Source organism: Sus scrofa, chromosome 11 (genome assembly GCF_054392235.1).
Source record: "Sus scrofa isolate SSC_HxYL_T2T_F1_AM1 chromosome 11, Sscrofa_HxYL_maternal_Yorkshire_Landrace_v2.0, whole genome shotgun sequence".
NCBI classification, from domain to species: Eukaryota; Metazoa; Chordata; class Mammalia; order Artiodactyla; family Suidae; genus Sus; species Sus scrofa.
The window spans coordinates 84744746-84769574 of NC_139393.1; the positions used below are offsets into that span (position 1 = coordinate 84744746).

At 58.1% G+C, this 24829-nt stretch overlaps 1 protein-coding gene across 38 annotated transcripts in view; it reads left to right on the forward strand.

The window, feature by feature from the left end:
• ARHGEF7 (Rho guanine nucleotide exchange factor 7) overlaps positions 1-24599 on the forward strand; it is a 104113-nt gene extending 79514 nt beyond the window's left edge. For 19 of the 38 annotated variants that reach the window (XM_084982317.1, XM_021065924.2, XM_084982325.1 and 16 more), the window contains 11 exons: positions 510-569; positions 1256-1402; positions 3769-3855; positions 5951-6029; positions 6237-6376; positions 8518-8742; positions 9186-9279; positions 11025-11114; positions 21004-21103; positions 21317-21371; positions 22481-24599. In XM_084982317.1, coding sequence (XP_084838443.1) covers positions 510-569; positions 1256-1402; positions 3769-3855; positions 5951-6029; positions 6237-6376; positions 8518-8742; positions 9186-9279; positions 11025-11114; positions 21004-21103; positions 21317-21371; positions 22481-22603 — 1200 coding nt within the window. In that variant the 3' untranslated portion in view covers positions 22604-24599. Of the gene's footprint in view, positions 1-509; positions 570-1255; positions 1403-3768; positions 3856-5950; positions 6030-6236; positions 6377-8517; positions 8743-9185; positions 9280-11024; positions 13632-13709; positions 13887-16593; positions 16720-21003; positions 21133-21316; positions 21372-22480 lie in introns of those variants that run through there. The other 19 variants (XM_021065922.2, XM_084982315.1, XM_021065923.2 and 16 more) reach the window with 4 other exon arrangements.
• Positions 24600-24829: the final 230 nt, after the last annotated feature.

A 24829-nucleotide genomic window follows, 5' to 3' on the forward strand; every position in this document is an offset into this window, starting at 1 on the left:
TAAGTCTGAAGTCGTTTTTCCCCTCTCGGCTCTGTCACCCACTGCTGCCGACAGAACAGTTCCTGGTGGCTAGGAAGCATCAGGCTGATGTTTAAATAGCACTGAGCCGTCACTGCAGGAATGTGGGGTGAGCAAGCGAGTAATGATAGTCACGACAGGATGACCGTATTTGCAGGTATCAGGCTGCGGGCTGGCAGAAACGGGGGTTCCGGTTCCGGGCGTGGCTGCGGCGAGGCGAGCTGCCTCCCAGAGGGCAGCGTCCGGCCTGCTGGGGCCGGAGCGGCAGAGGCTGGACCAGCAGCCAGGCGGTGCGCTGGCCTCCTGCAGGGTGGGGTCCAAGTGACTGTCCACCCGCTCCCTGACGCCCTTGAAGCCGGAGGAGCAGCACGCTGCTGCTGGGGAGAGTAGGGCAGTGCCAGGGTCAAAACTGTGAGCCCGTCTGCAGAGAGTGCCTTTCTAAGGCAGCACTTTTCCTTATGAAGCTAATAGTGTGTTTCTTTTCCTCAAAGGATTATCATCCAGACAGACAAGATATTCAGAAATCCATGACCGCCTTCAAAAACCTCTCAGTAAGTGACTGAGCCCCATTCTGATTCTTTTTCCAGTCAGACACTTTACGGCAAATGAATGCAGAGAAGTTGTTTAAGCTGGGTCATAAAAAAACTGCTTGTGAATTCTGCTCTGGGTTCACTCTGATGACTAAAAATACAAGCGTAGTCGCTGCTCCATGGCCGGTAAACTCTCAGCCTTTGCTGGAACGTGGGTACCAGAAAAATGAGAATTATTTAAATTTTTTGAAAGGTACCTACCACATAATGCTGTAGCTACTTAAAATGACTTAGAACGCATGTTGAACCTCTTTCCACGGTGTCTTTCGGGACAAAGCGTGAGAGGGAATCCTGGCGCTTCTTTCTGTCTGCTGTCATGGGGTCTTGCCGACTGTTGCTGGAACGTGTCCCCTTTTTTATATCACGAGTGGTGCTTTTCCCTCTCGGTCTCTTTCACTAGGAAGATGGGAAGATGTTTTTCGTGTGCAGGTCACAGTTCTTCTGAGAGGGCCGGGTTTGCTCTGCTTTTCTAAAACAGTCTTGTCGTCTCGGAGCGGTCGTGGGTCTCTCTTGCCCTGACTCCGCACGTGGGAGTTCACGGTCACTCTGCGCAGGGCTGGGCTGTCCTGGGACGCGAGATGCACAGCGTGACAGCAGGATTCGGCTCTGGCCTGCCGTCCCCTGGCACAGCGTTCTGTGTTTCTCAGGCCCAGTGTCAGGAAGTACGGAAAAGGAAGGAGCTGGAGCTGCAGATCCTGACGGAAGCCATCCGGAGCTGGGAGGGGGACGACATCAAGACCCTGGGGCACGTCATTCACATGTCCCAGGTCCTGATTCAGTGCGCCGGCAGCGAGGTGAGCCCCGGAGGCCGGGTGAGCCCCGGAGGCCAGGTGAGCCCCGGAGGCCAGGTGAGCCCCGGAGGCCGGGTGAGCCCCGGCAGCGAGGTGAGCCCCGGAGGCCGGGTGAGCCCCGGCGGCCGGGTGAGCCCCGGCAGCGAGGTGAGCCCCGGAGGCCGGGTGAGCCCCGGGAGCGAGGTGAGCCCCGGAGGCCAGGTGAGCCCCGGAGGCCAGGTGAGCCCCGGCAGCGGGGTGAGCCCCGGCAGCGAGGTGAGCCCCGGAAGCCGGGTGAGCCCCGGAGGCCAGGTGAGCCCCGGCAGCGGGGTGAGCCCCGGCAGCGAGGTGAGCCCCGGAGGCCAGGTGAGCCCCGGCAGCGGGGTGAGCCCCGGCAGCGAGGTGAGCCCCGGAGGCCAGGTGAGCCCCGGAGGCCAGGTGAGCCCCGGAAGCCGGGTGAGCCCCGGAGGCCAGGTGAGCCCCGGCAGCGGGGTGAGCCCCAGCAGCGAGGTGAGCCCCGGAGGCCAGGTGAGCCCCGGCAGCCGGGTGAGCCCCGGCAGCCGGGTGAGCCGCAGGCCCGGGCTGCTGGCCCAGCCTCGCTCTCACTCCAGCGTCTGCCTTGTGCTCTGCAGCCATTCGATTTCCTGGGACAGAGGTCGAGTTGAGAGCTGCGTGCAGCTTGCATTAAATTTGTTTTCTAAGTGCTTTCTAGGGCGCCTCGGCCACAGCCGTCAAGATCGTGAATCCTGTAGAATGTCAGGCTTTCACGATCCTGTGATACACAGTTTTAAAGGAACGCCAGACGATGATAGCATTTCATGGGCCGCTGTCCTGTATCGGAATTGGCTGTCTGCCCTTTATCTTTGCCGCCTGTAAAAGCGGCTTCCTGCGCTGGGAGAGGCTCAGCTGGTCGGGACCACGTGACCTGTTTAGACCCGGCCACGATGAGCCACACTCAGCCTCTCCAGCTGAAAGGGTGCCCAGGCAGGCCTGCAGTCCGAGGCTCCCTCGTTAGGAGGCCCGCTTGGCAGGCGTCTGCCGCAGGGGCACGTCTGCCCGGCAGGAGCTGCTCCCGGCGCCGACATTGCGGGGAGCCTGCCGTCTCCGTGGTTTAGATCATCACACTTTGCCGTGACGGAGCCTGATGGGCGCTCGATTTGGGGAATCACGGTTGTCTTAGGGGTTTGGTCTAAGTGAGAGATGAAGCCAGACTTTTAGGACAGCCCCACACAATGAAAATTGAGCAGTCTGTCTCTCTGTTCACAGGAGTTCCGTGTCAGCTGGGTCCCTAAACAAGTGCCTCTTTTTGAATTTTACTTTCCCTTTGTGAAAAATAAAGTGACCAAAATATGCTGGTGACCCATTATCAAATGTGAGACTCTCAGGACAGCAAGAAAGCTGACCCTTAGGCTCACCACGCCTGTTCCTCCTGCCTGTCGGAACTGGACTTGGTACCACAGGAAAGGCTGACTTTCGAGTCTGCCTCATTGATCAAAAACCCCAGATCTTTCCAGAAACGTTTTTTACATCCTATACTTTTAAACCATTTTAAAAACGTATGGTATCGTTGCCCGGAGTGCTTTCTTTGCGAAATAATTCTGCAAAGCACCGGCGGACGGCGCTCACAGAGTGACTTGGGTGACGGCCACGCTGCAGAGCCTCGTCGGGGTGAGGCTCTGGGCCACTGGGCTTCCCAGGGCCTGTGCTGAGAGCAGCCTCCAGCGCTTCTTCAGCTGCGGCAGCCTCTCCTCCAAGGCCTCTGCCTGCAGCCCTGCCCGCCTCCCGCCGGCGTCCCTCTGTGGGCGGCGTCTCACGGCCGCTCTGGCAGTGCTGCCTGCCTTTCTGGATTCTTGGACCTGTTTGTCCTTGACTTGTGGTCTTGCCTGTTGCATCCTTGAAGCAAGTGATTTTTAACCCATAGATCATGCTCTTAGGTCTTCCGTGTGAATTGGGACAGATGGAAACACCATGGGGTTGACGCGTCTGGGTTCTAGGCGGGTGCCGGGACCTGTCGATGGACGGGAATCCATTCGGCGTTCTGTCCTGCCCTCCTTCAGCTTGCGGGCTCCACCTGGCCACCCACTCCCACAAAAACTTTACGAGATCTTTTCCTCCATTTTCTGGCAACCACAGATGAAAAACTTCAGCCTAGTTGAGAGTTAACGGCAGAGCCAAACTCCTTAACCAGATTTTATAAGAAGGTGTCACATGGACTACTTGTGAGTCTGAGAATACAGCCTTAGTTTTCGTTTAATTTATCTATTGCACTTGGCAGAGCGGAGTATCTAAACAGGAAGTATGCTGTAGTATTGCATAAGGCCTAATATTTGTCCTCACATTTGTAAACATGCATTTTTAAAGAGTTACTTGAATTTGTTCTTTTCCACTAGGAAAAGAACGAAAGATACCTTCTGCTCTTCCCAAATATCTTGCTGATGTTGTCTGCCAGTCCTAGGATGAGTGGTTTCATATATCAGGTAAAACACGTTTTAAATTTGTATTTGTTTATTGAGAATCTGAGCAGCATTTCCAGGCTTGCATGTCTGCGTTAACGTCTGCAGGCGTCTGTGTGTGTGTTGTGTGCAGTGTCGTGTGCCCCGCGTCGCCTTCGGGTATGTGCACACGCCCCCACCTGTGTGTCCCCGGGCCTGCAGCGTAGGGCCCTTGTGGTCCCCTGAGCGTGAAGAAGGCAGCGGGCGGAAGTGTGAGGCCCGCCCCGGCCCCACCTGCGGTCCTGGCCGCACGGTGGGCGCTGCAGCGGGCTGGCTTGGCGGGCGGCGCAGCCCAGCTGGCTTGTGAGCCGAGTGCCACCACGAAAGTCATGGGTAGCATTGGTGGCAGCAAGTGACGATTTAGCCCTTTTATTTTTTGTCGTTTTCTCGGGTTTTCTTTGTGGGGATACGGGAGCTGACTGAAGAAGAAAGTGCAGGGAGAGCTTTTCTGCTTGTGACACAGATTGAAAGTGCAGCACCGGGTGCCTGGGCTTCCTCTGTGCGCGTGCTGGTGTCTTCGGCACGGCTCTCTGCCCTGCCTGTGTGGGGATGGAGCTGCCGCCTGTCCGCTCAGGTCTTGGGCCCAGCTGGTCACCAGGTGCTGCCCCATCCCAGGTCGCCCTCTGTGTGTTCTGAGCTGCGTCTCTGCACGCGCAGCACACCGTTTGGGGGGTGCCCGCAAGAGCACCTGCAGGTTCTGAGTCCAGAGTGTCCGAGGCTTGTTTGCACCTGCACAGAAAGCTTAGCTGCCCAACAAGGAGTTGTCAGCACACAGTAATTCCAGGAGGAGCACTTTGAAATCATTAAAGCAGACACGCACGAGCAAGCCCAGAAAAATGACACCTCCTAATTTGTAAGCCTGCTGCTGAGCTGACCTCTGGCTTGAGGGAGCACCTGCTCCGGTCCCGTGCTGGTGGCTCCCACTGTTAGCTGACCTTGGTCCTTTTCTGTCAGCGTCCTCCTGTGTCGTGCTTTACACCCCAGGAGGCAGGGCGGGGCCTGCTTTGGCCTGCAGAGCGTGCCCTGGGGGCCCTTTCCCACCTGCGCGGGTTCCCGGGGGTCTCCCAGTGCTGTGACCCCCATCCGCCGTGCGGTCAGTGTCCATTTCTGCCCTGTTCTCCGGTCTCTGTTGGGCGGGACTCAGTCCCACAGCTCTGTTTCCTTAGGGCTTCTCTGAGCTCTCGGTCCCCCTGTGGCTTAGGACCCTGGGCAGGCATGCGCAGTGTCCGTCCTGATGAGGGGCCTGCGTGGGGCTGCCCCGTTGGCCCCGGGTGGGATGGTCCTTTGCCTGGAGGGAGGGGACCACTTCATGCACTGAGAGGTGTTGGGCGGCACCTCTGGTCCCCGCGCCCCCCTGCCCCGCTAACAGGAGCCCGCAGTCCACCTGCTGGGAGGCCTGCGGGGCGGCTCGGCTCAGCCCTGGTAGACCTCCCGGCGCTTGCTTGGCCCCACGTCCGCCTTTGTGTTGTCTCACCTGTCATGGCCCCTCTGCAGCCGTCTCTGGCCTCCGTGGACGTTCCCACCCCTCGCCAGCCCGGTGCTTTCAGGGTAGACGGGTTGGCTGCTGGTTTCTGTGCCATGTGCAGTGCTCGGCACGACTGTTGCCTTCCGGTCTGGTGGACGGCCGTGGGTAACGGGTGGACTTTTCCTCTCGTTCCGCTTTGTCTCCTGTTTTGCCTGCAGACGTGGCACTTGCTGGGCATCTCAGTGCACATCTGAGCTTCCTTTCGATAAACAGCATCATTGAGAATAGCTGCCAGAGACTCTGGTTCCTTCTTTTTTATCACGATGTGTACTGCCCTTGTGTCCTGATGTGTGTGTGTACAGCAGCTCATGAGGTGAACCTGTTTCGTTCTGGTTTGCTGCCCTGCGCCTTTTCGCCAGCTCATTTCATGATCACGCCATTACGATTTCTTACTTGACATGGAGGTTTTTGTGTTATACATGATCTAAGCGTTTTTGCTCTGCGAAGATAGTTTTTCTGCCGTTTCTAAAAGCATTTAATATTTCCTTTATTAGCTGTACCTTCTTTACTAGAAAAGCACTAATTGTTTTTTTTTTGTGGGGGGGTCTTTTTTAGGGAAAGCTACCAACGACAGGAATGACAATCACAAAGCTTGAGGACAGTGAAAATCATAGAAATGCATTTGAAATATCAGGTGATAGGCACAGACGTTGCGGATGCATCTGTCATGGTGATGAGGGCAGCTCCTCTCTGGGCCTCTCGCTGCCCCTTCCGCGGGCCGAGCAGAAACCCTGCTGACCCTCTGTGGGGGTGCGCGCACGCGTGTGTGTGTGTGTGCGTGTGCGTGTGCGCGCGTGCGTGCTCTGCCAGCTTTCTCGTGTCAGCCTGTGTCTCTCTCCAGGGAGCATGATCGAGCGGATCCTGGTGTCGTGCAGTAACCAGCAGGACCTGCACGAGTGGGTGGACCATCTGCAGAAGCAGACGAAGGTCACGTCCGCGGGGAACCCCACCATTAAGCCTCACTCCGTGCCGTCTCACACCGTAAGGGCTCCCGCGCCTCTGCCCCCACAGCCTGGGTCGGCCTCTCGCGTTCAGTGGCCTGCAAGTGGCCGAGCGCTTTCAGGCTCGGTCGGCATCTAGATCAGGAGAGCAAATAGTGCCTGTGAGACGGCCTGGTTGTGCTTCCTCGCGTGCCTGTGCACACACGCGCGCAAGCACACACGAGTTCGCGGCACCCAGACAGGAAGCTGCCTCTGCCCAAAGTGAGCTTCGCAGACGAACTTAGGGGGTTTCAACCAAAACCCTGGGATCCACTGGTCCCTGGGGGGCTTTTTGAGAGTTTTAATTGTATTTATTAAATTTCATCAGAAAAACCCCAAAACAAATATTTACGGGGATGAAGAGGACCAGAATCATGTTGAAGGCATTAAGATGTAATTTTTGACGCATTGCTTTGGTTTTAAGACATCTGTATGTTCTACTTAGAAAAGCCCAACAGCTCCTTAACTTTGCGGGTGGTGGAACGTTTCAGGCTACATGAGCACCAGGGCGTCCGTGTGCAGAACGTCTCTGTGCTGGCGTTTCCTGGGTGCGACACCGGCCTCTCTGGCAGACCGTGTCGACGAACCAGGCACCCTTCTTGCACGTGGCTCAGGACCATGGAGCATTCCCGCTGGCGGGCTCTCCTGCCGCCCTTGCAGTTGGTTAGGCTCTCTGCTGGGACGCGTCCACCACGCAGTCCGCATCCATGGTCGCCGCCCTCACCGGTGAAGTTTTAGCTCCGGGTGGCGGCCGTGGCGTAGCGTGCTGGTCACAGGTGCAGCGCAGAACTCGAGAAATTTTACTCGATTTCTCTCAACAGTTTTGGCGGTAAACTACTCATTTGCTTCAGGTGATGTTTGATTTTGGATGGCTGCGCCGCGTATCACTTTTCCATACTTAGAACAAATGCGAAAGCTGCTCAGCTGTCACGGGACTAGATTTGTCCTGAGGCCGTGCCGTGTCCGTGTGTGTGTGTGTGTGTGTGTGTGTGTGTATATAAGGAGGAAAGGGACGTGCCCTCTCACCCCGATTGTCTGGGACAGCCTGAAGTGAGCCTTTGCAAAGGCTTGTGTCCGGTTCCACGTGGCTCTGTGTCTGGACCCTGGCCTCCCCTGTCCCTTTTCCCATCACCCGGTGCCAGGGGAGCAGAAGCCGCCACTGCTTGGCGTCGATGTGTTGTGTGTCGTTCTCGGGGGTTCTTGTCGGGCTTTGTGTCCTGTCCCTGTGGCCTGGCGGTGTCCAGCTGGAAGAGCACCCATTTCCGTAGCAGGAAGGGCTCCTCTGCGGACCTTTCAGGTAAGGAGAGAACAGGACGCTGTCCCTTCTGTGGCCTTGTTGCTGGACAGGACGTGGTGCAAAGTGGTTCTGTCACAAGACAGACAGTATTTCGGGCTGTTTGGGCAACAGGGTCTCTGTGACAGTTGTAGCCTGCTCTCGTCACGCAAAAGCAGCCAGTGGTAGGACTAGGCCTGTGTCTCAGGAAGTTGGTTTCCCTGATTTTATGGCTGTATCTATGGCATGTGGAAGTTCTTGGGCCAGGGATTGAATCCGAGCCACAGCTGCAGTAATGCCCGATCCTTTAACCCCCTGTGCCCAGCAGGGGTCGAAGCTGCCGCCTCGAGCCTCTGCATTTGGAGGAACCCGCTGGGCCGTGGTGGGGATTTCAGGAATTTTCTTTGTTTTTTTTTTTTTTTTTACAAACACGGGGATCGGTCCCTAGTTTGGCCGAGCCCGGGATCAGCAGGCAGTGAGCAGTACAGGGCCGCGTGTTGCCTTCCTCATCACCACGCTGCCCGCGCAGGGGACGCCTCCTTTTGTAAGACTCGGGCATCTCTACCAAACGGAGTGCCTTTTCGCAAATGTGACTCGGTGGCGATTAAAGGTGGTGGGTGGCCTGTCTGGGTCTGGCCCCCCAGCATCCTGCTGTTCGTGACCCAAGCTCGGCCGTGACCTGAAGCAGGGCCAGGGGCACCGGCTCCCCGCTTGGCCCAGGTGGCCCAGGAACGGAGTGCCCGGAGGTTGGGCGAGGTGCTCGGGATGCGGGGTTACCTCCCTGGGACGGTTTGAGCGGAGCGAACATGCCGGGCGGGGGTCCTCTGACGGTGACCGGTGTGTCTGCTCTCCCCGCCCTGTCCTCGCAGCTCCCCTCCCACTCCATCACCCCGTCCAGCAAGCACGCAGACAGCAAGCCGGCGCCGCTGACCCCCACCTACCACACGCTGCCCCACCCCTCCCACCACGGCACCCCGCACACCACCATCAACTGGGGGCCCCTGGAGCCTCCGAAGACCCCCAAGCCGTGGAGCCTGAGCTGCCTGCGCCCCGCGCCGCCGCTGCGGCCCTCGGCTGCGCTCTGCTACAAGGAGGTGAGCTCCGCCTCGGCCGCGCGTCCGCCCAGGGAATCCCCGTGTTTCTGCCGCGACTTGAAAGATAGATGAGCTGCTTGGGGCCTGTGAGGGGTCTGCCTTCGTTCTTGTTCCTGCTCCGAGGTGCGGGGCCCGCTCCGTGCCCCTGGCGGAGGGGCCGTGTCTGTGCCCACAGGGCCAAGCTCAGTGCCCACTGCCTGGAGGCCAGGGAGCACTCCGCTGGGTGTGGCCACGAGCTGGCGGGTCCAGGGGACCGGACAGCTTTTCTCTGTTCGTTTTAAATGAACGCCTAGCGGCCGACAGAGGAAAATCAGGAGTGGGGGGAGGGGCGCTGCCCACCGGCCGAGTGCCCACCAGCTCACGGCGTCACGGCAGCACCGCGCCTCTGCCCGCGGGCCTCCCCCTGCAGGGCTTGCTCAGCACGTCCTCCCCCTTCTCCCCAGGATCTTAGCAAGAGTCCCAAGACCATGAAGAAGCTGCTCCCTAAGCGCAAGCCCGAGCGGAAGCCTTCGGACGAGGAGTTCGCGCTGAGGAAGAGTGAGTGCGGGCGAGGGCCCGGGCCGGCAGGCACGGCGTGGGGACGGGGTGGCGGCTTCCTGGAGTCTCGGGCGGCAGTCAGCGCCCAAGCCACAGGGCCAGCGATGGACGCTGCCGTACCGACCCCACAGCCCCCGTGTGCCGCAGAGCCCAGGCCGGGTTGGGACCCCGTGGCCGGGGGCCCTGCTGTGGGGCCGGCCTGAGCGCCCCCGTGCCAACTTGCGAGGAGCCAGAGGCAGCCTGGCCTTTAGGCCCCGGCCTCTCGGCCTCCCACACAGAAGATGCTGGCTGGACCATGTGGGACCAAATAGAGTCATTTCTTGGTGCTGACGCCTACCTCTGGGCAGTGTTGGGCCTGCCCCGTGTGTGTGTGTCCTACCGTGGCAGATGGTGTGGAGGTTGTTGGCACAGCTTATAAACACTTCGGCCTTCCATCCTTCCTGCGTTGTTTTTTCAAAATGTATAGGTAGGATCTCAGAGAAGGGGAAAGCCTAGTGAACAGAAAACAGAGTGTAAGCCCCGACGGTGTGAGGTGTGCTGGGCCTGAGGGTCTGAGCCTGTACACGCCTGTGACCTCGCGGGCCGGTGGAGCCAGGCTGGGGGAACCCACGGTTTACGGTGGAGCCGTCGCACACGTCCTGGATCGCGTCCAGCAGGACTTTCCCGACGAGAGGAAGTGCTGCTGCTGACGCCTTAGCCCCCTTGGTCAGGTGGCCCTTCCAGGGGTCACTCCTCCCTCCCAGATGAGGCTGGAGGGGACTTTTCCATTCCGGATTCGCTCGTGCTCCTGAGGACGCGCGTGCGTTCTCGTCTTCGTCAGGGGATGTGTGAGAACAGGAGTTTTAATTTTTTTTTTGGTCTTTTTGTCTTTGTTGTTGTTGTTGTTGTTGTTGCTATTTCTTGGGCCGCTCCCGCGGCATATGGAGGTTCCCAGGCTAGGGGTCGAATCGGAGCTGTAGCCACCGGCCTACGCCAGAGCCACAGCAACGGGGGATCCGAGCCGAGTCTGCAACCTGCACCACAGCTCACGGCAACGCCGGATCGTTAACCCACTGAGCAAGGGCAGCGACCGAACCCGCAACCTCATGGTTTCTTGTCGGATTCGTTAACCACTGCGCCACAACGGGAACTCCAGAACAGGAGTTTTAATTTTCACTTCTTTTCTTGTGAGAATGAGCATTTTTCTTTCCTACTGTGTCCTCTTGTGAATGGTTTGTTCCTGTTTCGTGCCTTTTTTCACTGTCAGGATAGGGCATCCTGTGCCTTGGGGGTGAGTGAGGCAGCTCATGTGTATTTAGCGTAGGAACGCTTTGCCAGATAGGTTGCAGATAAAAAATACGTAGAACAGGAGCTCCCGTTGTGGTGCAGCGGGAGCAAATCTGACAGGTGTCCATGAGGATGCAGGTGCGGCTCCTGGCCCTGCCTAGTGGGTCGGGGATCTGGTGGTAGTGTGAGCTGTGGTGCAGGTCGCACATGCGGCTCAGACCTAGTGTGGCTGTGGCTGTGGTGTAGGCCGGCAGCCACAGCTCCAACTCTGCCCCTAGCCCGGGACCCTCCATATGTGCGGGTGTGGCCCTAAAAAGACAACACAACAGCAGAAACAAACAAAAGTCCTTTAGGATGTAACTGTTTTGTGACTATTGGAAAACACCTGTAAGCTGTCCCTGTCATTGGTTAATGATCCGCATTCCTGGGTTACCTGTGCTGGTTGTTTCTGGCCGGTGACGTGTCGTGTGTCCTTGCAGGCACGGCTGCGCTGGAGGAGGACGCCCAGATCCTGAAGGTCATTGAGGCTTACTGCACCAGCGCCAAGACGCGCCAGACGCTCAACTCGAGTGAGTGCCCAGGGACGGCCGGGGCCCCGGACTGGCTCGGCTGAGCAGTCCGTCCCTCATGGGGGCGCATCCTCGGCCAGCACCCCTGCATCGTGGGGATGGGCCTGAGCTGTTCAGTAAAAGAGCTGATTTCTAACAAGCGCTCCACTGGGAAACCTTGAGGTGTAAGGGCCGGCCAGATTTAGAAACCCTGTCAGGCTTAGAAGGCAGTGGGGGGAGTCTGTCAGCTCAGAGTGTGCCGGTGGTGTGTTGGTTTCTGGCTACTTAGAATTGTTGCCAAAAACATAAGCCTAGGCCATTCCTTTTGTGGCTCAGCTGTAACGAACCCAACTACTATCCATGAGGATGCAGATTCGATCCCTGGCCTCGTTCAGTGGGTTAAGGATCTGGTGTTGCCGTGAGCTGTGGTGTGGGTTGCAGATGCGGCTTGGAACTGGCGTTGCTATGACTGTGGTGTAGACCGGCCGCTACAGCTTCAGTTGGCCCATATGCCGCAGGTGCGGCCCTAAAAAGAAAAAAAAAAAGCCTAGAGTAAGTTCTTTTAGCCAACTCCCCCTTTTAAAAATGATTGCATTGAGAAGTTTTTGAGATGGGTACCATTGAATTCACCTGCATCTCACTGGGCGCAGTGTCTTAGGTGAAAAAAGTCTGTATCTGTTGAGTGAACAGTGAGAAGAGGACGCTTTTCTGTTTTAATTTCCCCAGCATTTGGGAGTTGAGCACAGGGTGGCGAGGCCTCAGATGGGGTGTGCATGTGGTTTGTTCAGGAGGAGGCCAGAGCTTCCTTTGCTGGCGCTGGGGGCCCCGGTGTCCCCCTCCCCATCTGGAAACTCGTTTATGGCCAGGAGTTTATGTGTCCACCCGTGATGACGCCCTTGGATGTTCGGTCCGTTCTCTGGTGAGAAAGCCTGTCCCTGGTGACCAGTCCGGGGCAGGAGGACCTGGAAAGGCCTCACCATGGCGTGAGTCTGCAGACGATGGAGTGGTAGTTTTGTGACCGTCCTTGTCATTTAAGACGCGACTGTTCCATGCAGTCACTAAGAGACAGGATGCTGAGTAACAGGCTGGGAAATGTGACCGTGGTTTTTTTCGGTTTTGAATTTGAGACTTTAAAAGAATTACTCCTCTCAACTTCAGCTATTTGAAATGAAATTTTAAGCTGATGGTCGTCTCACAGAGCAGAACGGGTGATGCCAGCGCTGCGTGTGTTTCTTCGTGCAAGAGACGGGGCCCTGGTGTACGCAGGTCTCATCTTGGTGTCTGTGTTGTGTGTCCATTTCTCCTGCTGAAGGAAAGCACTGGCCAGTGCATGCACTTTGGTCTTTAGTCGATCTTATGGGCTGAGCACTCTGGGGCCCCCGAGGGCGTGCAGTTGCAGCTGGCCTCAAACGTGGCCTTCTCAGGGGCAGGTGGGGGAGATGGGTCCTCGGTGCTGGAAAAGGGGGTGGAGCTGAGATGTCTGGAGACGGATCGGGCAGAGGAGCTTTCGGTCTCGGATGTACAGTAAAGACGGCGGATCTGTCTAACCCCAAGTCCACCTCCACTCAGGATGCCAAGAAGGCTTCATCGGGCAGGCGGCTTTGGTAGCGATTCCTTGCTCAAGGATGTAACGGCTTCCTAGACAGTAGGGATTTAGGCGAAGAAATCCGAGTCAGCCGGCTGCTTGCCCTTGTGTGGTTTGGAACAGCTTTACCTCTGAGACCAGGCACAGGAGGAGCCGGTGCTGCTGTGCGGAGCCCACCCAGGTGCCCACCCACTGCTGCCGGGCCAGTGTCACTGCTCACCGTCACCTGCCACATGGGCTCCTCTCTGTTCCCCACGTCCCTCCGCCCTTTTCCTGCCGTAGAGGCGTTACCGTCGCGTCTCCCTTTGTGCTGCGGGGAGTGTCCGTGTCAGGTCGGTGGCGTTGAGCAGATGTGTCCCCTCCCCCCAGTCCCTCACCCTGGCCAAGGGCTGGTGAGCACCCTGGGGCTGGGGATGGGCCCACCCTGCGGCTGGAGGAGCCAGGGGCAGTGGGCCTGTGTCACCCCCATAAGGTAAGTTTGGGACCCCCCCCCCTCTTTAAAATGGCTTCTGCTGATTTGGATGGAGTCTGGCAGAGAGCCTGCTGCAGAAGTAAGTCACAGATTCCTGGGAAGTGTTTTGCACTCGGCGTATCCACAGTGACCCTGTAAATGCTCCCAACCGAGACAGTTTGTTACTCAGCTGTGCAGCAGGCTTGCTCACTGTCACATGTCTTCAGAATGTTCTTGTGGACGTGAGCTTAATTTGTCATAAAACGATGCAGTGAGGGCCTAAGAGCAAGAGTGTCACAAAGAGCAGTTTGGAGATGGTTCGGGGACTTGGGTTGAAATAGTAATTGCTCTCGCTTTACTCTGAGGGTTGTGCTAATTAATGAGCTCGTTATTACAGTCCAGCCATGAATGAGGAGAAATGAATGTTGTTGCATTTTTTAACAATATTTTCTCTTTCCCTTCTCTTCCCATCACCTTTTGCTTTTGTTTTCACGTTTTGGTTGTGGCTCTTCCTGCCGTCCTCCCGCCCCCCCCCCGCCTGTCCCCCCCCCCCTCCGCCCCCGCCCCCGCCCCGTCGTAGCATGGCAAGGCACTGACCTGATGCATAATCACGTCTTGGCTGATGATGACCAATCAAGTCTAGACTCCTTGGGTCGTCGCAGCAGCCTTTCTCGCTTGGAGCCCTCAGACCTCTCGGAAGACTCTGACTATGACAGTGTATGGACAGCCCATAGTTACAGGATGGGCTCGACCTCTCGTAAGAGCTGCTGCTCATATATCTCTCACCAGAACTAATGCACCTCTGAGCTGTTCTTAACGATGCCTGTTGTACTGCAGCCTGCTTTTCTTAGATGTTTCCTTGCTGTTTCCTGTCTCTTTTATGTGATATTTTAACAACCTGGAGAGCGTTTCTGATGTTTCCCGTTGTACTCTGTGCAGGCCGACTTGCCGTCACCGACTGTGGACGGGAACGGCGGGTGCCCGCGGCCCGGGCCTCCGGGGGGCAGTGCGGGTCTTAGAGCTGCACGTGGTTTGGTTCTATTCTCAGCGTAGCGACTGTCTCGCTCTGTGGATGCAGCTGTATGAGCATGTCTGTGTTTTGTACTGGAACCACACGGGCGTGGGAGCCAGGTGCCAGCCACACGGGGGAGACTCGGCCCCGTACAGGGGTCTAGACGGTGTGTGGGCCAGACACAGCGACCGGTGGGTGAGGCGCGTGAGGAGAAACCTGCCTTCAGGGCCGAGCCCAGTGCAGCCGAGGCCTGAGCCGACTCAGGCCCCGGCTGACCACGAGGGGCCTCTGGTGGTATGGCTGGTGTGGGCTCCGGGCCTGGGCAGAAGCACCCCCGGCCGAGCACGTCCACCCACCACGGATGGGTGTCCCCAGGTCCCCACTTCTCGGCAGGCCAGACGCCCACTCGGCATCACCCCAGACCTTGCTCAGGTGGAGACGTGTCAGGCTGCGTCAGGGCCGCCTCTAAGCTTACCTGAGGGCTGAGGGCACGGCCTGGGTCCCGGCCTGGCCGTCCCCCCACCGCCACACCCCCGCCCCTGCTCCCGCCTGTGCTGGGACGCGCTGTCTGTTTCTAGCCACCCGCCACAGTGAAGCCCCGTGCAGCACCTGGTGGCGTGTCCCCCACGTTCCCGGTTGTGACGGGTGTGTGTCCCTGGAGTAAGTCTCCCCTGAGCATGTCTCAGATTTGGGGTTTGCTGGGAGGAGACCTCCCTGCCCTCACCCCCCGAGTTCTGCTTCAGGAAGACCTGCACGTGCCACGTCGTGTTCGGTCGTAGCGCCCGGTCCCCGCTGGGGAGGAGCCCACGGCCATGTGGAGGGCTCCGAGCCAGCGTCCGGGAGCTCCAGGCCGTGGCGATAGGGAGAGCCGTGTCCTCCTGCCCGCGGGGCCGTGTCCTCCGCCACAGCCCACGCTCAGCCCCGCGCTCAGCGTCCTGACCTTGAGCGCCAGGCCCTCCGGGCGCAGCCTCAGCGCCGCGTGCAGGGCGGGCTCAGCAGGGGCGGGGGCCCAGGTGGTAGCTCCCCAACGGCTCGTGCCCTCGGAGGGTTGGAGGGTTCGTGGCTGTGTGTCGACCAGGGTAGACGAGGGTGAGAAAGACGGGCGCCTCGTCCGCAGCCCGGCGCTGACACCAGCCGAGCAGCACATGGGCGTGGAGACACGCCGCCTGCGCGGCTCACGGCCTCGCGCTCGCGCGGTGGCTTCAGGAGCAGTTCGGTTTGAGGTCCTGTCCCGCCCAGTAGGGTTGCAGCTTCTCTGGTAGCTCTCGTTGGCTTGGAGGCCGCGATCCCGGTGCGAGCCTTCCGGGCTGCGCCAGGCCTCCGCGCGCTCGGCGCCCTCCACCTCGTTGCCGCACGGCCGCTGCCCTTGGATGCGCCTCGAGCACCAGGCGCGCTGTCTTTGCGGGCGTCCCGAGGAGACGTGCTCCTCGGTGCTCTGCACCCCAGTTGTGACCTTTTCCCGTAATCCCTTTTAGTCCAGTTGCTGCCTTTTTGACGATGATTTTTGTTGACGCTAAGGTCACTGCAGAGCAACAGCCTGGCAGTTTGTTTGGATGTGTTCTGAGGTCTGGCCCCAGGGGCTCTTGTGACCTGCTGGCAGTATTAGTGCCACCAACTTGCAGACGGTCTTTCTGGGCAGTGGTGACGCACGTCCTAAGACGGTGTTTCTCCTCTTGTGCAACTTGGGCCATGCCGAGGTCGCACCTTACGTTCATGCAGCTCTGTAACATCTGCGTGTGCCGTTGCTAGTATTCTCACGGGAGGTGGAGACGCGGAACTAGAAGGTAGGTGAAAGCCATCACCAGGCCCTCTGCCAACGGCCTAGGCAGTGTTCCCATTGCATTGACATTTGCCACACGTATCTAGGCTATATTAATGACGTGTTTTGCATAAAACTGCTAAAACACAGTGATTTGTAAATAGTGGTGTAAGACCCTGGAAAAACTCGCTATCTTGTTGTGCTTTTTATCTGTGACCGGGAAAGCCATTTTCAGCAGGTGGCTGCTGTCCGAGACGCAGTTGGATGTACATCTGAATGTTGCCTTGTACTGTACAGTGCGCTGTGACTGTTTGTGGTTGCATACGGCAATGAAGTGTTTGTTTTATATAAAAAGACATCTGTTATGTACAGTTGAAATAAATTTTGCATTTGCTAGCCTGTGGCTTTTAATATTTGTTGCCTGGGGGCGGGGAGTAGTGTAGTTTGCAGGTCAACACGGTCGGTTTGCTCTGAATGTCGTAACCTCCAGAGGAGGGCTGGGCAGCAGAGCAGGTTTTAGCTGCCTGACCGCAAAGCTTGCACTTTCATGGGCTGCAGATGTTCTAGGCAGTACAGGATCACTCTTTGTATTTTTATTTCATTTACTTCCTTCTAATTTTTTTTTCTTTTAAATAAGGTTTCAATCACTGGGAGGTTTGTCTTCAGAAAGAGGAGTTCTCTTTTTGGGGGGAGGGAAGGGCTGCATAAATGGATAAAAGGCCAACCTTGAGCGTTTTCTGCTTAGACTCAGGTCCGTGTTTAGTTTTTGTTTGCTAAGGCGCATGTTCAGCTGCTGAGGAAAAGCAAAATAAAAAGAAAGGAAGAGAAGTACCTGCGGCAGGTGCGGGTGGGGCCAGAACAAGGTGCAGATGACAGACAGACAGGCCTTCCTTCCCCACAGAGGCCCTCGGGGTGTTTGTTTGTTTGTTTGTTTTAAGAAAAATGAAGTCTAGTCTTGTCATAGCCGTAAATAACAGCATTTTATTTGGGGAGAGGTTTTATTAAGTAGATTTTTAAAAATGTAATGTTTTATTTCATTCTGAAAGTCTCCATTGAGTGTAATTAGATGCAGATTTTAGAAAGCTCACGCATTTAGGAAGTCACACGGATTTTGCTGCACGTGTACTTACCGGGCTGCTGGCACATAAGCAGCTGTCCTTTTCTGACAAACCTACGCTGTGTGCGGCTTTTAGCGCAGCCCCTCATGCGTGCACAACACAGTGTGCCAGCCCTGGATTTGAGAGTCGCTCGTCACCAGATGAGGCACGAGGTGGTGGTCCCACAGCCAGGACGGCCCCGAGCCTGAGGCCTGCTGGGCCCCCTGTCCGGGAGATGGAGACGCTGCCTCCCCGTGTCTCTCCACCCAAGGCCACCGTTTTAGGGGACAGGGTTATGAGCCCGTGTCCAGTTCCTAGGTCACACTTCGGAGCGAGTTCAGGCCTCCGTGTCAGCTCCCTCTCAGCCACCTGGCGCAGAGCGACCCCTGCTGGTGGCAGTGCAGACTGTCCTGTGGTGGGTGGTCAGCGGTGGGTGTTGGCGGCTGGATTGCTGCTAAGGTTACTCCATTGTATTCACCCCTGCTGAACAGCCGCAGAGCCAGCCGGAACTTGCGTGCGTGTGTTCGCGGACACACACAGGGTTATAGGCCTGCCTCGTGCTCCTCAGACCGTTGTTCAGAAAACTGCAGAATGTCATTACTTATTGATGTTGGGCTAAGTGCAGCACCCAGACCGATTTAGGAAATGCCGAATTCAAGTTAAATGGGTATTTTTACCGAAAACCTTAAGCATGCTAAGTGTGCACTGTGAATCTCCAGGAAGTGGCCCCAGCGTTCAGCGTTCTCCAGAATTATGTGGGGCAGAATTCCAGTTATGTCTTGGAAACACAAAACTTTGGGAAGCAGGTGCTGGAACTTTCGCAAACACGCTTAGCTCTGTCTCCACCCTTTTAGAGGATTTTAAATAAAGTTCTGCTGTTCAGTTGATTTTTTTCCCAACCTACTTAATTCAGAGGACATGTGCTGTGATATCTTTAAGGAGACGAAAATGGCCTTTGGGAGAGCTTGTTACATCTGTCTGCCTTCTAAAACTTTGTTCTTAGAGGAAAACCAACGTACGTATAAACCTGGCTGGAGAATATTCCTTTGTTGTTTCATTGAGAGACTCTCGATGTTTTTTCAGTCATTTTAGGAAAATTTGGAAACTAGGCAGATGATTGGCGCTCATGGATTTCTGTCTGCTGACGAGCAATCTTCATTTACAAGCCTCCTGGCTCACCGTCCGATCCGCCAGCGGTGTTTGCACCCTGGCACGCCTCAGGAGGCAGGCAGTGCCCTCTGCCTGTGGGCCTCAAGCGCCTTCGCGGGAACAGGCTGCCTGCCGCCTCCTGAACCCGCCGGCCCCGATGCCCTCAGGTTACACAGGGCCTTGCAGGCTTCATGTTCACTTGGGGAAAGCCGTCGGTGAAAGGTACCTTTTACTTCCGTCCCCGGCACGGCCGCAGCGGTGGTTGCTTTGTCGCTGTTTTACGGGCCAAGGAGCCGAGGCTCATGGTTCGCTGTGGCGCCTGGGTGTGTCTCAGACCCAGGGCTGTGGACCCAGGAGCCCCGGCCCCTGCTCAGCAGAGTGCACGTCCCCTGCGCTTCTGCTGCTCCTGTAACGTGAAGAGCTCGGTGCTGCAGACGCACAGTGTCCTAGGTTGCCCTGGGAGGTGCAAAATGAACTGAAAAGAAATGCGTAGAATTTAACCTGCGTAAATGCTCTTAGGTTAAAAAAAGAAAGAAAGAAAGAAAAACACATCTTTTTTCACCCTGTGGTCCTTTCGCTTGTTCATTCAAATATATGTGTCACAAACTGAGTGTGACAGACACACCACCGACCGCTCATGATTTGACAGTAACCCAGCGACGGTCTGGGCGCAGAGCAGGTAGCAGCGGGGACCCGCAGGAGCTCAGCGCCCCGACCTCACCCACCTGCTCCTCTTTGCCGGGAAAGCCGAGAGGGGCCTTTGCGCTCTGCACGTCAGGCACTCACCCGAGTCCCTAGGAGCCCTTGTCTGTTTTTAAGGAAAACACACAAGCTCACGTTTCCTGAAAAAACGTAGGGCACATTGGCGTCTGTGGTGGACGCACGGGGCCTTCTGGACCTCAGAGTTCTGGCCCTGCTAAGCCCTGTGCTGCCCAGGGCTGTGGGTCACCTGCAGTTTCCTTCTAAAGCAGTATTTCCCTGTGGGGCGCGGATGTCCCAGAAGCACCTCCCATTGACTGAGAAAGTTCTAGAAGATAAGGGCCTGCAGCCCCGCACAGAGGCCCCTGCAGCAGGCGGCTGGCCGGTCACTGGTCAGCGTGATGAAGTCTCTCAGGTCACGTCCCTTTCCAGGCCCTTGTCTTGGAGGTTGTCGCCTTCTGTCTGAAACGTTGTTCCCTGGCCGGGCCAGGGGAGCCGAGCGCCGCCCTCCCTCCACGACGGGCCGGCCGGAGCCGTGGCTCCAGGATCCACGTCGGGCGTGAACAGGGGGCCGCCAGCGGGCATCTCTGAAGCAGGACCAACCCATTTCAGCCCAAACACCAGCACTACAGCAGCTCGCCTGGCTCGTGACGAGCCGAGGACACGTCCGAGGGCGACCCTGGAGTTCTTCTCGGGCGCAGAAAAGCGCCCTCCTTGGCCTGAGACGCTCACGCCGGTGACACGCAGCGGTCTTCACACCCGAGCTCCCTCGGCCTGACCCTGTGGAGGAGCCGGCCGCTTCCTTGTTCTGTCCAGCTCCCTGCGGCCTCGCACCCCGGCCTCCCGGTGCAGGGCGGGGGGCGCGGGGTTTGGATGCCAGGCCAGGGGCCGGCACCCGCGGGCCTCTTCCCTGTAGCGCGCGGCCCCAGAGGGGAGGGCTGGAGGCTCTGGGCCTCGGTCGTCCCTCTTGTCATCAGGCCGTTGCTCGTCCTGTTCTGCCAGAGGCACTTGAGCTTCTCGTAAAACACTGGTGAAACTGTGAAGGCCTGTCTTGAAAACACGTGTGTCACGCTGGCTGTCCCCACGATGTCAGGACGCACAAGTGCCATCCTCCAGTGAGGCAGCCTTAGGAGGGCAGAGCGCAGGCAAAGCAGAGAGAACGAGACCAGGCAGCTCGAGCCGCCACCTGCGAGATGAGCGAGCGTGTCCCCCACGGCAGGTGTGCTGCTGATGGGACGAGTGGCTCTGCGGCAGCGCCCCTCACAGGCGTCTGGAGGTCCTGTGTCCGTCCTCAAATGCGCATCCATGTCATTTTTCAAAAATGCATATGATGTCTGTTAGGGCTACGGAACTTAAACAGATCCTCTTCCTGTGCGTCCTTAAAGGAGACTGGCTTCTCACTTTCACCTCTTGACATGATTGGGTTTCTCAGTCGATCTCTGAGGTCCCTGTTTTGCAGTCCATGTTTATTGGGCGGCTGTCCTGGGTAAGCTCTGGTGCTGGGTCTTGGTTCAACGTTGTTCTGACCTTGTGAACAACTTGCTGCCCTTGCTGTTGGGGGAAAGGTGTTCAGGTTCCAGGGACTGTAGAGTTTTCGTAGGAGAAGCGAGTGATGACGCCCTCTTTCCGGACCACGTTCTGCCCCGCCATCAGCTGGCGCTGTGAGTGAAGTGTTTTCCGTGCCCGTTCCTGGACGTGGGAAACACTCGGTGTCCGTGAACTGCGTGATCCGACGGGAAGTTACAGTTCATGGGATGACGGGGCACAGAGCTGAGTCATGTGAATACTTTTCCCCCAGAGTTTGCATATTTCCTCCGAGATAGTCGGGGCAGTGGTCAGAACTTCAGCTCACCGCCTGTTGAAAATGTGTGGGGGTTTAAAAAATCCCCAATCCGGCTTCAGGGCCTGAAGCCAAATGAACGGCGCAGGACCTCGTGTTTCACACGCCGTGGGTCTGCCAAAGGCTGGGCTCGGTGGAGGAAGCCGGCGAACGTTGCCCTTCTCGGTCTTATTGGGAGGGTGTACGGTTTTTAACCTGCTGGAATTAACACCGGGGATTTAGGATTGGTAATTACGTAGCTTGCGTAGTCAAGTTCTCTTCTCCTTCGGCCGTGGAATTTACCTGGGGGTGTTTTTTTTTTCTTTCAAATAATGATAGGTTCACGCAAAGAATCTGCCCCACAAGTTTTGCTTCCGGAAGAAGAGAAAATTATCGTGGAAGAAACTAAAAGCAACGGTCAGACAGTGATAGAAGAAAAGTAAGATGTACTCCGGTGATTTACGGCAGGCACGCGGTCTCTGGGGGAGCGCGGGGTGCTGGCCTTGGGGGGGTGGGGTGGGGGTGGGGTCTGAAGGGACGTCTTGGCTGGGCCTGTGCCCCGGGCACGGAAGGCCGCCCGGCGCGCAGACCTGGCTGGGCGGGCGGCCGCCTCTCCGCCCCTCCCGGCTCAGGAGCCCCCCTTCTGTTTCAGGAGCCTCGTCGACACCGTGTACGCGCTGAAGGATGAGGTCCAGGAGCTGCGGCAGGTGAGGCGCCCTCCGCTTTTCCTCGCGGTGTGAGTGGGGGCCTTCGGAATGAAGCGAGCTGCCCGAGCCCCGTGAGCCCAGGGCGAGCCTGGCTTTCGGAATTGGGATTTCAGAAGTAGGTCAAACAGTTGGTCTTTTGTAAATGTGATAGCCCGGAAAGGAATCCTCGAAGGGCCTCATTTAAACGCTGTCTTCGTTGCGCTCTTCGTCATAACCCATCCCAACTTGTGTCGGAGGCGTCGTGCCAGACGCCTGAAACTCTACCATCTAGTCGCACATCTTGTTAGGTACCCGCCGTGACATTCTCTGTCACTTTCTGGTGTGAAACCATAGCAACAAGTCAATTAAAGGAGTTCCCGTTGTGGCTCAGTGGTAACGAACCGGACTAGTGTCCATGAGGATGCGGGTTGGATCCCTGGCCTCGCTCAGTGGGTTAACGGTCTGGCCTTGCCGTGAGCTGCGGCATGGGTCACTGATGCAGCTTGGATCCCCTGTGGCTGTGGTGTAGGCTGGCAGCTGCAGCTCCGATTTGACCCCCAACCTGGGAATTTCCATGTGCTGCCTAAAAAGCAAAAAAAAAAAAAAAAAAAAGGTTGGTTAAGCGTGGTTACCTGGCCAAGCAACCTGGCATGTTTGTGTATTTGTGGGTACCGGTGGGTGTGGTGTCTGAGGGGGGAGGCCGGGGAGAAGCCCGAGCACAGCTTGGCCTGGGCTGGACAGCCCGCGGGGGCCCCTGGCCACACGCTTAGAGCTGCCCTCGGCCATCCCGTCTCTCCCGCCCTTTGGGGGCTTCCTGCCGCTCTGTTGTGCGGGGGTCCCGGGGCGACGGCAGGGCACAGGCTGGCGGCCCCTCCCCGTCCCGTGTGTGGAGAAGGTTGTTGCACACCTGGAGAGTAGGTAGGAGGGACGCGAGGCGTGTCCCTGGGCCTTGTGCCGAGCCCCTCGCCCTCGGTCCGGGTGGAGACGCCGGGCCTGCTCCGTCTGTGCTTTGTCCTGCTGCCCGGGAGCGGCCGTGCGTCGCAGCCGGGCCGAAGCAGCGCGGGGCGGGTCCGGCGAGGCCCAGGTCCGCAGGCGGGGAGGTTCATTGCGTGGGGTCCGCTCACTTCCAGGACAACAAGAAGATGAAGAAGTCTCTGGAGGACGAGCAGCGGGCCCGCCGGGACCTGGAGAAGCTGCTGCGCAAGGTGCTGAAGAGCATGAACGACCCCGCCTGGGACGAGACCAACCTCTGAGCCCCCGCCCGGGGACACGCGGGACCCGGGGTGGCAGGCTGCAGGGCCTCCCGCCTCCGCCTCCGGGGTGTGGATCACGGCCGAGCCGCCCCAAGGCCCACGAGAGGGGACAGACGCAGGGCCAGCCGCGTGCTCTCCTCTCGGCGGCTCAGCTCCTCGTCCACGGTCGACGCGCTGCCTGCCGGACGCAGGCCTGGCCTTCCAGGCTCTGCGGATACGTGTAAATGCTCCCCACACGCTTCCTGTACATGCCCCGTTGTGAACGCGTGTCCGTGGTGGTTATACCCGGGCTGATCCCTGTGCTAGGAGCCCCTCCACTAGCCTCTCAGGTCCCTGCGCTGGGGCTGGGGCTCCGGCTCCCGTCCAGGGGTCTTGGGGCACCTGCCCTGCGCTCCACAGCAGCGGCCACGGCACTCTGGAGACGCTTCCCACGCAGGCCCTGTACCTGCAGACGCACCTTAGCCCCCGAGAGTCTTCTGGGGGGCGGTGTTGGGTCACCGTCGTGCAGTGCTCTGGCCGGACCCAGGGGAGTCTGGCCTCAGCCCTGAGCCGGAGTCACGTTCGCCACCAGTGCGCGGCTCTGTGTGAGCTGTGAGCGTCAGGTGCACCCACTGCGTGGGGGTCTGGCAGCCTGATGGGCAGGCTGGCCTGCACCTCCACCAGGCGCACTGCTCTGTGCCCCCTGAGAGAGTGAGAGCCTGTAAATAAGTGTATTTATTACCCGGCGCTGTGGCTTCCGGGCCTGGCCAGGGGTTCTGTGTGGGGCTGGTCTGAACCCCAAGACCTGCTCTCCGGGGCTGCAGCGGGCAGCCCGCCCTGCAGTGTGCACTGCGGCCGGAGGCATCTTTCCTCTGGGCGAGGATCCAGCAGCACGCATCGTCCAGTCCCGGAGCCATGCAGGTCGAACCCCTCCCAGATGGCAGGGGAGACACATGAGGAAGCTCCGGGGGCAGGACGGCGGTCACAGGACCTCTGCTCTCCCCTTTGCTCTTCGGAAGAGGTCTTTTTATGAGAGCGAGAAACTTAGAGAACAAGTGTCATATCTTTACAAACCAAAATCACAGCTCCGGGCACGGGAGACCTCTCAGACTTCTGACCCTTCAAGGGGCCCAGCTGTCCGACGTCCATGAACCGGGCAGCTCAGAGCAGCTGGTCCTGGGTGTCCATGGGCCCTGTGGGCCCCGTCCCACAGCGTGGAGCTCAGACTCCCCTGCCTGGTGGCGCTTCCGCGGCTCGGCCCCGACCTGCCCGCAGTCGACCGTGTAACCAGGACGGCGGCTTCCTGCCTTGGCGCTGTCCTCGTCGCCGCGGGGGCTGGAAAGCGTCGGCCTCTCCCCCTTTCCCGAGCCCTTTGTTGCCGCGGTGGTTTCAGGGACATGCGAGAGCCTGCAGGGGAGCAGGTGGATTAACTCAGGAAGCACGTTCGTCACCTGATTGCCCCACACTGACGGGCAGCGTTGCCACCAGCGTCCCGGGACGGGGCTTCTCCAGACCTGCCTTAACCGTTGATTCTCGCATCAAGGGAGACGGTGGGGGTTTTTACTGCCCCTCCCCCGGAGGGTGAGCTGCGAGTCGCTTGCATAACGTGTTACTTTTTTCCCCGAGGATCCAGGGCTTGACTGAGCTTTTTAGGGCGCAGAGAAGATGGACCTTCTAGAAACCTGCCCGTTGTAAACAGACTGCGTCTGTGTCTCGGCACCTTCTGGGGCCTGGGGGTGGCCGGGCCACTCTGCCGCCCAAGGCACCTCTGCTCCCGCCTTGCGTGGATGTGGAGACAAAGCCATTTCCTCGCCAGGGATGCGCGGCCTCTGTCGTGCGCACCCCCTGCCCCCAGCCTGTGGGCTCCTGATGCCTCTGCGTCCTCCGTCCTCGGGGACACGCAGGGCCCCCGTTTACAGCTGTGGGGACACTTCCCGACACACGCAGTTGGTGGCCTGGCACTGACCACTCATGCTCCATGGTTGTAATTATTAAACTATTTTTCTTATGGTACAAACATGTCACTTTTTCTGTGACGCGTTTTTCTGGGTGTGTCACCTTTACATTTTCTTTTCATCTATTTTTAAATTGGGGTGTGAATTTCCATCACTGGGCAGATCCCATCTTAGATTTGGAATATTTGAAGAGAAGTAAAATTAGAAGACCAAGTTTGGGGGAAGGAAACGGAAGGAGAGGCTGACGGTGTGGCCCCCGCTTGGTCTGGAAGCTCAGGGGAGCGGGCCTGGG